Here is a 13,362-nt window from a genome sequence, read left to right as displayed (position 1 = left end):
ACTCAGTCTTCGCCTCTGACAACTTCTCCAAGTGAGAAGCTGAGAGGGGAACTGTCTCTGAGTGCTGTCACTGCTGAGGTCACTCGGGGACTTGGGAGACGGGTGTCAAGAGCTGCTTTCTCCCAATGTCAGCAGATCTCTGCTTTTAGACAACCCTAGCATCTCATTAACTCAAAACATCATTCCTCAATATAAGCTCCTAAGGTTTAACAATAATATTTAGAAATGTAATTAACTGCAATGGTTATTTATTGACTGCCTAAGAGATAAGAATCACTTGGATGCTTTTGTCTGGATAGAATAACACAAGAGCTGGACTCGATTAACTGCTATGTAAAGTTTTTACCAGTATTTTCCATTACGAATGGTTTTCCACTATAAAATTAAAAGGAAATTAAAGTGGAATAGCAGACTTCCAATTGGTTTGGTCTCTCCATCATGTTTGACCGCTAACAACGATGTGAGACAGGCAGGATGTTGCCTCCGTGCGGTCTTACATTTGTTGTTTACCTTTGGCGGACACGTTTCATGGTGCTGCTTTTGGAATGACTCTAGCAACCCATGAACTAATGCTTTGCAAAGCCTGAATATGAGGGTTTGAAGCCTGTATTAGAAAAACTTCCTTTTATGATCTGACTAGAAAATAAAGGGATTGTTTTTTTCTAACGAATTACACATTTGTGACCTTTGCAACATATAACCAAACCTGAAAATGGAAAAGGAAGGCTTGGAGCTGACTAACGTATGTGCTGCTATTTGGATGCACCACTAGAGATTACTACTGCACAGATCTTTTCAGAAAGTTCCCTCCCTTAAAAGACAATCACCATCCATGTTTACTTACCAATTTAAGACTAATAAGATAAAATAATGACAGAGATGTTTCCTATAAAGCCATCACATGATGTTAACTAGTTTTCATAAATTCAATTATAGTTACCAAAATATTTAGAGTGTACCCTACTTTGTTGTTTTTCAAAAAAAAAAAAAAGCTAAGTTCCAAATAGCGTGAGCCCTTCAGTACTGTCCGATTCACTCTTCTAATTAGCCTGAGAGAGTTATAATCCACCAAAACTAAACTAGGCAGTTAAGCAATTAGCCGTCTGTCTTCTTTCGTATTGAAAAGAGTAACAAAGGCTTGAATCATGGCCACTATCACTACTTAAAATTATTTCCAGTTCACAATTTCATGCCATAATAATGGCTAATCAAAATGGTTAATCATAAAACACAGCCCTAAAAAAGGGAGATAGTCTCTTTTCTAATTAAAAAAAAAAAAAAAAAAAAAAAAAAAAAAAACAACTATCCCACAACTTACTCATCTGTAATGACAAGAAGGAAAAAAATGACATGAATAAGAATATTACAAGATCTTTTTATTATTTAATAAAATGTCTCTTTCCGGTAACATTCGAAAACAATCACAAATGTTTGTATTACGTGAAATTTGTGTGAAACACTGGTGGCACATTCACAAAAACAAGTGAAGCTGATGTGAACGTGTGAGTGAAAATACTTCTGCAAAGACTTATCTTCCTAAGCCTGCCAAATGAAAAGATTTGCAAAGAGAATCAGCTCACGTGGATTGTAGTGTTCTCTTTTGAAAATAAATGTAGTAACTTATGAAAATAACTGTAATAACTTTATGACATTAGGGATCTACATAAAAATTAGAAACCATGGTTCTGACATTAACATAATAATGTAGAGTTTCAGATCATTTGGGCATATTTCAAATTCAGTTTAGGACCCTTTTCCCTGAATAATAAAGTGAAAATCCTTTTGTGAATCACACGCTTTGGCTCTCTCTACATGACTGACTTTAATCTTTCTCGAACTAGAGTAAACATGAAGAGTTCTTAAAACACATAGCAGTGAAATCATCAGAATAAAAGCAAAGGAGGTTTTATATCAATGTTATTCCCACTTTCATCAGAAACAAGAGTCTTTTAATTACTATTTTTTTCTAAACTTAAGGTATAACTTAATCCACATTAAGAATTTTGGTTTTTTGTTGTGGGTATTAAGAAAAAGCAGGGGGGTCAATCGGGGGAAAAAGAGACGTATGTAAAACTTTAAACAATAAAAAAAGAACTTTTACTTACAAATGCTCACTCCCTTTCTGGCCGTTCTATTCCTTCATTTCCTAAAATGGGGGAAATTTTATTAAGATATTAATAGGAGATAAAGCAAATGTAAGTTCTACTTAAGAAAATGTTAAGTAGCATAGTTTTTTAAGCTAACAATCTCATTTCTAACACAAAATTTCTCTATTCAAATGAGAATTTTCTAAACGCTATGGATATAGAAGTTAACAAGGGGCAGACAAAAGATACAGTGTTTGAATTCTTTTATAATATTACAAATAAGGTCAGTTCCTTTGCACCTAAACATCTGGTGGATGAAGACAGCACAGGTCAAGTTCACGGAAAATGCAGAAAGGTTTATGCCTGACTCCTCCTGTAACCTCGCATTAACCTTGTATTGGGTAAGAAGCCTTGATTAACCGTCGCGATTGCTGTTGGTTTGCTCATTAACGGCTCTGTTGTGCATTCTGTGGCTCTGTGTATTTTGTCTGCCATTGTACAGGAGTTCAAAGCCATTGGTACCTCGCACAACAGAAGGGCCCAGCCTTTTGTTGCAGCAGCAAACATTGATGACAAAAGACAGGTAGTGAGCGCTTCCTATAACTCACCCATTGGGCTCTATTCAACTAGCAATATACAAGATGCGCTCCACGGACAGCTGCGGGGTCTTATTCCTAGTTCGCCTCAAAAGTAAGTACCGGCCTCCGCCCCCGGCCACCGCGTTCCTAACAGCAATAGTCCGGTTTCTCTTCCTTTCCAAAGTCCAGCTCTTGCTGTTTTACTTTCCTGGCTTAAAGATAAGCATCTTTCTAGACTGTGGTTCCAAGCTGCCGGTCCTGGGCATTTAGTGAGCCTATGGTTAAAAGGAAGAAGCCACCGGGCTCCATCATCACCCTGCTCAGTCATGCCAATATTTGGTGGTAAACAACCTGCTCTGCACTGTTATTGTTTGTTTAATTTTATCTAAAGTCACAGATTAGTCTTCCACTGAGGGACTGTTTAACCCTTTGTTTCCACAGGATGTGAACTACTTTGAACACAAGCACAATATTCGGCCCAAACCTTTCATAATCCCAGGCCGAAGCAGGTCATAAGCTTTGAGACTGTGAAATTTGGAGTGCATGCTTCTTTAATAAATCCTTACTAATCTCCCAGAAAAGTAACTTGTGAGGCGTTTGGAGTGACTATTTTTTTTTCTTTCCATTTTGAAGCTTATTTCAAAAGCAAAGGAGACAAGCTCGGCAGAGTAGAGAGCCAACTAACCTCCTCCATTTCCAAGAGTAAACACTGACAAGATTACAGAGCTTCAAATGCTCTGCCATCACCACGTATATTTATAACTAATAGCCCCCGGGCATCCCATCAGGACTCACTGACCTCTGAGGCAGGCAGATGTCCCGATCCCAGCTCGGGAAGGCCCAGCCAGCAGGAACAAGAGTGGAAACCAGTTCCCCCGTCAGGAGTAAGGAAGCAGCAGGCGGGGGGGCGGGGAGGCACAGGTGGGGACACTGGTAGCTGCCTATGTTAGACCCTTATCATTCCCACCTCAGCACCTGCTCCCCACACACCATCAGAGCAGCTGAGCAACCCCACACCTTCCAGCACTTACATAAACATCAATTTGCATTCCTATGGATACTTTCAAAGGAAGAGAGGGGATTGAAAAGGAACTTTTCCACCTGGAGGAAAATAAGTTATAAAGACAGAGTTGGGAGGGAGGGGTGTAGATTGGTTACCCTCGTGGAAAACTGTGTACACGCTGGGATAATGAGGAAGCTTCAGAGCTGACTGTCAATCAGGGAGAGACCATCTTCAGATGATCCTTCAAGTATCTTCCCTAGGAAGTGAACGCCAACCCCCAAGGGAAGGGATGAGTTTTGCCCTGTCTTAACCATATCAAGAAATGGTGACTTCAGGAAACCTCAAACCCATTCCTCTGGCCTCAGCTACATCAGTCAGCCCCGAGGAAGGATGTTGATGGTCAGGCTGCATGGATCCTAGCCGGTTAGGATCATTGGCTGATGATCTATATCAGGTTTCCCAAACTAGTGAGCTACAGGTGGATTCATTCACAAGTAGTGCTTTATTTAACCCTCTGATTATTTAAATGAATTTAGTTAAGTGCCTTTAAGATGGAACAGCTACTCTCTAGTTGCCCAAATAAATGCACATCACTCCCAAGTATATGATTCCTGGCCTGTTTTCCTATAGATGCGACCCTCCTGGCCTTTGGAGACACCTGAGGTTATGGTGCCAGCTTTGGATGGTCAGTCATCACTTATATGCGATGCACATGTGCAGACCTTTTCAGATGCTAGAGTCAGGAGCAGAGGATACCTCAAAATAAGCCAGACACTTATGTGATATCACTTAGAAAGAGCAGGAGGAAGATGTCTACAAAATACGTCTTCCCTCACTAGAATGAAAACACATGACTACATCTACCACCTACAAATGCAGCTGGCACAAAGTGCATGCCCAGTAAATGTCATCAGATAAAGGAACACAACTCAAAGATTGCCTGATATTTCTTGAGTGGCAAGAAGAGCAAGGAGCTGTGATCCCTCCCTCACACCGTCTACTCTGCACAGTCCTTTTTCACTTCTGTTTGTCCCCTTGTTCCCATTCCATTTTCTTCTGCATCTTTTTCCTATTTCACTACATTCAATAGCTTCCCAACCCCAGTCCTGATTATAGATAACAACACTCAATTAGGTGTTAAAGTGCTATTTTACTATTGAATAAATATATATAGATCCTCCTAAAGGAAACAGTTAACCTAATACACCTGTGTTCTTTGAGGTTAGCATAACCTTAAATTCACTCCCATGAGCTATAAGACTTCAAGAGGCTGGAATAAAATGATACATTAGAGTAAAACATATTTTGCCTTTGCTAAAAACCAATAACATGTAATTTTATAAAATTTCAGGGCAAGTCAGAGAGATTTAGGTACATGATTGCCTTTTATACAGGCTAGGGCAAAAGTAGGTTTACAGTTGTGAGCACACGAAACACAGCTTATTCTTCTATTACTATTTATTAATTATTGTATTATTTTCCACATGAACCACACTGTAAACCTACTTTTTCCCAGCCCTGTATTTTCATTTGAACTCAAATATGGTGATAATAACAAGCCATTCATAACTGTGTCATCGTAAGGAGCCTTTCAATATACCTGAATTGGGAAGAAAGGAGAGGAGAAACAGGGATAAGAGACTTGCTTAAAAACAAGTACCAATACACAAATCATAAAGAACTGTGAAAACGCCCCTGCTCTCCTTCCTTGCTCCCTCGCTGTTGCTCTACCTTCTGAATTTCTTGTTCTGGCCAAATGACTCTTCATCAAGGTGGAATTTTGAGTGGCCACATACCAAGCTATAAGGACACCATAATGACCAACTTTTTAATCAGAAGTAAGTTGGAGATGCCAAATTGTTGGTATGTTAATCTCTAGGGCAATGGTTTTCAACACGTGCGCCACAAGACCCACACAAAGAATTTATAAAATATGCCACACCTGACTAGTCAGGGGCACTGACCTCTTTTCCTTTAGATTGTCAAATAGAAAATTGACAACAGCCAACACAACAATAGCCATCTTGTATGAATGAATAAAAATTGTACCTTTTTTTTCCAAATTGGGCAAGAAATATCTATATTTTGGTGCACTGTAGAATTTTAGTAATTAGTTTATGTGTGCCATGAGATGAAAAAGGTTGAAAATTGCTGCCCTAAGGTCTTACTACTAGTTATGGATCTTTTCATTATTTCATCATTATTGAAGCACATTAAAAAGCCAGTATTTCCCTATGCAAACATGTACATTTTTAAAGCCAAAACTATCACTTAAAAATATATACAAGGGCCCTGACCGGTTTGGCTCAGTGGATAGAGCGTCAGCCTGCAGACTGAAGAGTCCCAGGTTCAATTCCGGTCAAGGGCGTGTACCTTGGTTGCAGGCACTTCCCCAGTGTGGGGTGTGCAGGAGGCAGCTGATCAATGTTTCTCATCGATGTTTCTAACTCTCTATCTCTCTCTCCCTGCCTCTCTATAAAAATTCAATTATATATATATATATATATATATATATATATATATATGGTATTTTACAGATCCAAATGATAAAATGCAATCCTGTATATCCCAAAAACGCCTGTAAATATGCCAGAGAAATCAGTTCTCTCTCTCTCTTGATCTACCCAGGAGTGAAGTAACTGGGTGGATCAGCAATTTTTTTTTTAAATATATTTTATTGATTTTTTACAGAGAGGAAGGGAGAGAGATAGAGAGTTAGAAACATCGATGAGAGAGAAACATCGATCAGCTGCCTCCTGCACATCTCCCACTGGGGATGTGCCCGCAACCCAGGTACATGCCCTTGACCGGAATTGAACCTGGGACCTTTCAGTCCGCAGGCCGACGCTCTATCCACTGAGCCAAACCGGTTTTGGCGGATCAGCAATTTTATAGGTGGTCTTGCCAAGTCAGTAAGTCAATGTCAAGAAATCTCATTAGCACCTACCTTTCCAAGTCACAGGAATAGGTCATGGTGATGACCTATGATGATATTCACAGTGATTGGAATCCATGAAAACTTCTTTTAAAGATATTTTTATTGATATTTAGAGAAAGAGGGAAGGAGAGAGAGAGAAAGAGAAAAACATTGATATAAGAGCGAGACATCAACGGGCCGCTTCACTTAGATCAAATCAGTAGGATCCTGACTAAACTGCATTACAACTGAAATTTCACTTCTATTCTTTTACCCGCCAAAGTCACTTTCAGGAGCCAGTATAGCCTTGAGCCTATGGAAACAGTGAATAAGGCACTTGACATTTTGGTTTGTGATCAACCAACTCACAGACTGAGTTTTAAACAGGTTCTCAAGCCAAGGCGTGAAGGAGCAAGTCCCCATTTGCCTGCCTCATTTGGGCTGTGTAGGTGGTTGAATTGGATAACACAAAACAAACACACACAAAACACACACACACACACACACACACAAAAACACACACACACACAACAACAACTTTTAATCCATTTAGTGGCATGGGTTGTCCAGACTAATCAGTCAACAGCATCGATGCCCAAATCCTTTTGGTTTGTGCTGTGTGGGCTGAGGTTAGCGTGCGTAGCCCTAGAGAGTAAATGCAGAGATGGCTCATACTTGAGCCCTAAGAGAACACTGACGTTGAGATGAACACACCGTATGAATCATTTTCTGTCTTGAGTTTGCAGCAACACTAACCTGCAGGCATGACGGAGGTTCCATTCATACTAATATTTCCTTTGGCTTTGTCTTAAATGACTGTGCTTCTAAAAAATCTCAGTATGTTTCATTTTCATCTAATGCATTTCTCATGTTGTATGTAAAATGCACGGAGAGACCTGACATTTTAGTCCTTGGCATGTCGGTTGTGACCAGCCTCCCATCTAGCTTCATAGAGAACATGGGCTCTCTCCCCAGCTGTCCTGAAAATTGCATGACTGGCCATTCTGGTGTTTTAATAACAAGTCCCTTCTTCTCTGTAAAGAAAATGATAAGTATGCATGAATATACGTGTGTTTTCAAAAGTTTGCATGAAATAGTGATGTATAAAAGAAATATACCTTAGCCCTAGGGAGCCTCTGAAGAATCCAAACTTACCTTATTTGCTCTCTAATCATTAATTTCAAGGTGACAAGCATTTATTGGCTCTTCTAGAGCCTGCATTCAATCACTGAACAGTTTTTAAAAGCATATTCCTCACAAAATTAAAGAGTGAAATAGAAAAAGTTAAAATAGTCCAAATAAAATGTTTACAACATAGCCTTAAAACATAATTTTTATCACATAACCTACATGTGTCTGTGATTCAATTAAACTCAACTGCATTTCTGAAACGTACTTATTTTGAAATGTCTAGCCTAAATATTTAATTGGACCTTCGTGTGGCATATTCAGTTACTACGTGTATGGGCCACTCATTAATCTTTTCATTTTAAATATTGTACCTCAGAAATGTAAAAGGCTGCCCAGCCAATGTAATTTCCCTGCACCGTTTGTCTGTGATATTGTCAAGTTTAAATTGATCTGGCCTATGTTTCAAAAGTGAGTAGGGTCGCATCTTTTCCGCTTCATACATACAACTTGTTTATGTGTGACCTTCAACTTGCATATCGCCTGGTTGAACGGAGCCAAAAAATGCGCTATCACCTGTACCTTTTAACTTTGTGCAACTTTTTTCCAACCGTGAATTTTTAAACGTCCTTTCTAGTTAAAATAAATCGTAGCCAGAAAGCAACACTTTGTTTTAATTTGATTCCATTCACTTCTCACTTTTTGTCTTCAATGCCTGTTAACCTCTCTGTCCTTGTTTTCTGTGTTCTCCTGTCTGGTTTTCCTGGCCCTGTGTCCCCTCTGTGTAACGGGGTCGTTAACACAGTGGATGCAGCACTCCGTCTGGTATTGACGGTAGCAGCGGACGTAGCACCCCCTCTTCCATCAGCACTGTTAGCACCATTTGCCCAGGTGACTTGAAAGTTGCTGCTAAGATGGCCCCTAACATTCCTTTGGAAATGGAACTGCCCGGTGTGAAGATTGTACATGCTCAGTTTAACACGCCTATGCAGTTGTACTCAGATGACAATATTATGGAAACACTGCAGGGTCAGGTTTCCACAGCGCTAGGGGAAGCACCCTCGATGAGGTAATATGAGTCTTTTTGAGCCGTGGGCATACTAACGAAACACATGGGCAATGCCAGCTTTCCGGGTGTCTCTTAACACTGTCTTAATGGGAAGAAAGCTATGTGAAAAGCTTTAAGGGAGAAATACTAAGGGTTTATTGCAAATGCCTAGTTCTAACGATAACAGTGATTTGAAGAGTTAAGTAGAGTTTTATGCGACCAATCGTAATAAGCTAAAATCATGGAAGGGCCAAATGTCTATGTGTTTGGAAAAGCTACAGTGTACTTTACAAGTTATGGTACAACACCTTTCAAAGGTGATTAACAATCTAGCATAGTCTATGTTTCTCCTTGGAGGGTCAAAAATTGGGAAGGGATGAGAGGTCCGGAGAAGTTTTAAAAAAGATGATACTTCTCCCTTCCAATGGCATCATGTGGAGAGATCATAACTTTCCATTTAAAATTTCTGCCATGAATAAGGGTGTATAAGTGAATATCTTAAGCTGTTAATGTAGATATTTGACTTCCAATTGTCTCTATTTTAATTTTTTCTTTATTATAAACATTTGTTTAAAGTGCTTTTGCCATCAACTTTTTTCAATTAAAAATTTATTATAAGGAAAATCTTATCTTTTTTTAATGTTACAGAACCACTTTTTATAAATTAAAATAGTATAATTCTTAAGAGTGCTATGTAACAATATGCCAAAGCTATTTCTTGGGATGAATACAATAAGGTAATAATAGCATAATGTATCTCAAAGCCAATTTGCAAGGAAATTCAGATATAAGATAATTGTTTTCACAAATGATATAGGTAATAAAATTATGTGTGGATAGTAATTACCTTTTCTAGGCAATGTCATTAATGACATAAGCTAATAAAGCATTTAGTGCCTGAAGTTGTTTTATTGTGGCATTTTTTATTGTTCATCATGAATATGTTCGTAAGACGTTTATTAAACTAAAGCTCCCAGTGTTGTTGTAAATGAATTTTAATGTGGCTATTTAGGAAATGTAGTGTAATCAATATAACTCACATATATGTGAAAGTTACATTAGGTACTTTCAACCACTGGCAGTATGAATTGCTTCAATTTGCAAACAAAATTATACCTTTGTTGTTTTCAGGAGTTAACAAAGCAAATTAATCCTAAAAGCAAAATTAAACCACATACTTTTGATTTGGCATCAGAAATGAATCTGAATTTAAGGACAATGTTATGACTGCGAATACTCAAACTGGGCTCACTCCTGCACTTCCTATTGTGTGTGTGTTGTCTCTATTTTTCTGAGAAAAAGTTTATTTTGTTCCTACTTATAATGATCTACTCATCAGACACAAGTCTGTTTTTAAATTACCATTTCCCAACCATCACCTCTTCGTGACCCTCCATGGTATTTGGCCAAATGGAGACGTGCCGGTGTGAGCCTGAGGTTAACCAATGACATGTTTGAGGCGGCCACAATAGGTGAACAAACGCCATTTGGGGACCGTAACAGAGATGAACCTGAAAATACTGACTCTCCGCTCAGGAGCTACTGCAGGGGTAGCGATGACCGTGACTGGTGTCTTGTGGCTGGGCGCCCGCCTGCTGCTCGCACGCCCCTGACGCTGCCTCGCCTGCCGTGTCGTTTCAGTGAGCCCACAGCCTCGGTGCCCCCCCAGTCGGACGTGTACCGGATGCTCCACAACAATCAGGATGAGCCTGCCCAGCCCCGCCAGTCGGGCTCCTTCCGGGTGCTCCAGGAGTTAGTGAACGACGACGGTGAGTGGCTGGGACGCCTGCTGACAGTTATTGGCAGAGCCTGTTGGCAGGCGAGGGGGAGGGGAGGACAGCAAACAGACTGGGAGTGGAGGTCTAAATATGGATTTTATTCGGAAATCAAATGAGTCTTGGCCCAGAGGACCGGGTGGTGCCTGGATTAGGAGAGGCGCTCCCAGGACGTGTCACTTGGTGAAAAGACACCCAACGCCAATTCCATCCGCAGTGCTCAAGGGCTGGCTGAGCTGCCACATTTTAAACAGAGTTTTAAGTGGACGCTGCAAAGTTTCTCAGCCTCGCATACTCCAGAGGATCATCATCCAAACCTAAAATAACAATGTGACGAGCCCGTAGTGTGTTCCCACTTCTGTGCTGGCACTTTGCCCACATGATCATTGCGCCCTCCCGGTGACTGCGAGGGAGGAGCTACTGCTTTCCCTGTTTAACGAATGAGGAACGGGGGCACAGAGTGGGTGGGTTTGTTCAAAGTCACACAGCCAGTGAGAAGCAGAGCTGGGTCTGCAGCCGACTCCCGCTGTCTTCAGGGCTCACACCCTGACCAATATTTTCCCTCCTCCAAAAGGCAGGCACTGTCCTTTCCAAGTCGCACAAAAATGCATAATGCCCCCTTAGGATGGCTGTTCTCAAAAATAAAGGGACAATCACAAGTATCATGAGGATGTGGAGCCATGAGGACCCTTGTGCATGGCTGATGGTCCTGCCAGTGCATGAAAAAATTAAGCATAGCGTCACCTCATGACCCAGCAATCCCACTCCTAAGTATACACTCAAGAGAATTAAGGCAGGGACTCAAACAGATACTGCTATACCAGTGCCCCTAGCAGCGTTATTCACAAAAGCCAAATGATGGAAATAATCCAAGTGTCTACTGATGAAGAATAAATAAAATGTGGTATATGCATACGATGGGATATTATTCAGCCTTAAAAAGGAATGAAATCCTGGCATGCCGCAACATGGATGAACCTTTAAAACACCCTAAGTCAGTGGTCGGCAAACTGCGGCTTGGCAAACCGTGGCTCGCGAGCCACATGTGGCTCTTTGGCCCCTTGAGTGTGGCTCTTCCACAAAATACCGACTTTTGTGCATGGGCCATGAAGTTTCAATCGCACTGTACATTCGCACCCGCATGTAGTATTTTGTGGAAGAGCCACACTCAAGGGGCCAAAGAGCCGCATGTGGCTCGCAAGCCGCGATTTGCCAACCACGGCCCTAAGTGAAGTAAGCTCACCACAAAAGGACAAATATTGTATGATTGTACGTATATGAGTATAAGGCATCTAGAACAGACAAGTCATGGAGACAGGAAGTACAACAGAGGTTACCATGGTCTGGGAGGTAATATTGCTTAATGGATAAAGAGTTTCTGTTTGAGATGATAAAAAAAATTCTAAAAATGGATATAGGCAACCATGTTATAACATTGTGAATGCACTTAATGCCACTGAAGTATGGCCTGACAACATTAAGATGGGCAATTTTATATTATGTGTATTTTTCCACAATGAAAAAAAAATACACAATCTCTGAGCATTTTGTAACAGCTTCCTACCACAACAAAAACTGCCACTGGCTGTTCTGCAAGGCCCGTTCAGCGGAAGGCATGCTTGACCTAGCCCCACTCCTTCGGACAGGAGGCTGCGGGCAACTTAGGAATTCCCTCGGGTAAAGTGCACGCCTTAAAATAGAAGCCAAGCACACACTGCAGCCAGCTGTGCCTTTGCCATAAAAGGCGACGCTTTGCTTTTCAGATGACCGTCCCTCCGGCACGCGGAGTGTGAGAGCCCCGGTTACGAAAGTCCACGGCGGCGGGGGCAGCGCGCAGAGGATGCCGCTCTGCGACAAGTGCGGGAGTGGCATTGTGTGAGTGTCACTGTTAGCCCAGGGTCCCGGTTAACCTCGGGGGCAGCTCCCTGCTTCTGTCCCTTGGCTTGAAATCCAGCGTCCACCGCATGTATCTCATTTGACCAGAATTCTTTAGATGTACCCTCACATGGGCCCATAATGTGAGTCCGCAGATCTTGACATACCATTTCAGATGATCCTCATGGAAAGAAAAATTGCCCAGAGTATATTTAAAAAGTCATTTCCAAGAATCAAAACTTCCCTTCAAAGAGGTCTCCCCACCCTCCTTGGTTAAGGTACCAACTCTGAGGTTTTCCTTTTCTGTATAAACCCAGGGAAACACACACGGCGGCCACCGGGTTGTTCTTTACAACACGTTCTCTTCCCCCCGTTTCTCAAAGTGGCACAAATATTCAAACACGATTTTGAAAAATTGAGTCCCAGCTTCCATGTCAAGGGCCTTTGTGCTTGAACGCCCACCCTTGCTAGTTCACATCTTCACGTGAACCAGGTCATCTCCATCTCTCCCTGCAAATGCCCCACGGCTACTTCCCCCATCCAGGCTGTTCTGCTGCAGTAGCCACAGGGAGGCACCACGTGTCCGAGTGTCCAGGGGCCATCCCAGGAGGCAAGGCGGTGGGAGATGAGCCTGGTCAGAGCAGAGGGGTTGGGAGGAGCCTGGTCTGTGTGGCTCAGTGGTTGAGCGTCAACCTATGAACCAGAAGGTCACGGTTCGATTCCCGGTTGGGGCACATGCCCGGGTTGTGGGCTCCATCCCCAGTGTGAGGCGTGCAGGAGGCAGCCAACCGATGATTCTTTCTCATCGTTGATGTTTCTAGCTCTCTCTTCCTCTCTGAAATCAATAAAAATGTATTTTTTTAAAAAGGGGGCGGGGGAAGCAGGCAAGACAGGAAGCTCAGGAGTAGAGAGGACCTGAGCAGGGCAGCTGGTCACGTTAGCAAAAACAAT

General features: G+C 41.7%; 1 protein-coding gene across 3 annotated transcripts in view; it reads left to right on the top strand.

Annotated features, from left to right (window-relative positions):
* The window catches only part of PDLIM3 (PDZ and LIM domain 3), a 30,296-nt gene that overhangs the window by 15,171 nt on the left and 1,763 nt on the right, over positions 1–13,362 (top strand). The window contains exons 4-7 of one of the 3 annotated variants that reach the window (XM_081083793.1): positions 3,107–3,174; positions 8,519–8,782; positions 10,403–10,530; positions 12,300–12,411. In XM_081083793.1, coding sequence (XP_080939919.1) covers positions 3,107–3,174; positions 8,519–8,782; positions 10,403–10,530; positions 12,300–12,411 — 572 coding nt within the window. Of the gene's footprint in view, positions 1–2,589; positions 2,778–3,106; positions 3,175–8,518; positions 8,783–10,402; positions 10,531–12,299; positions 12,412–13,362 lie in introns of all 3 variants that reach the window. The other 2 variants (XM_081083795.1, XM_081083794.1) reach the window with 2 other exon arrangements.

The sequence above is a fragment of the Myotis nattereri genome (genome assembly GCF_964212035.1).
Source record: "Myotis nattereri genome assembly, chromosome: 2".
NCBI lineage: Eukaryota > Metazoa > Chordata > Mammalia > Chiroptera > Vespertilionidae > Myotis > Myotis nattereri.
This window is presented reverse-complemented; position numbering and strand designations above follow the sequence as displayed.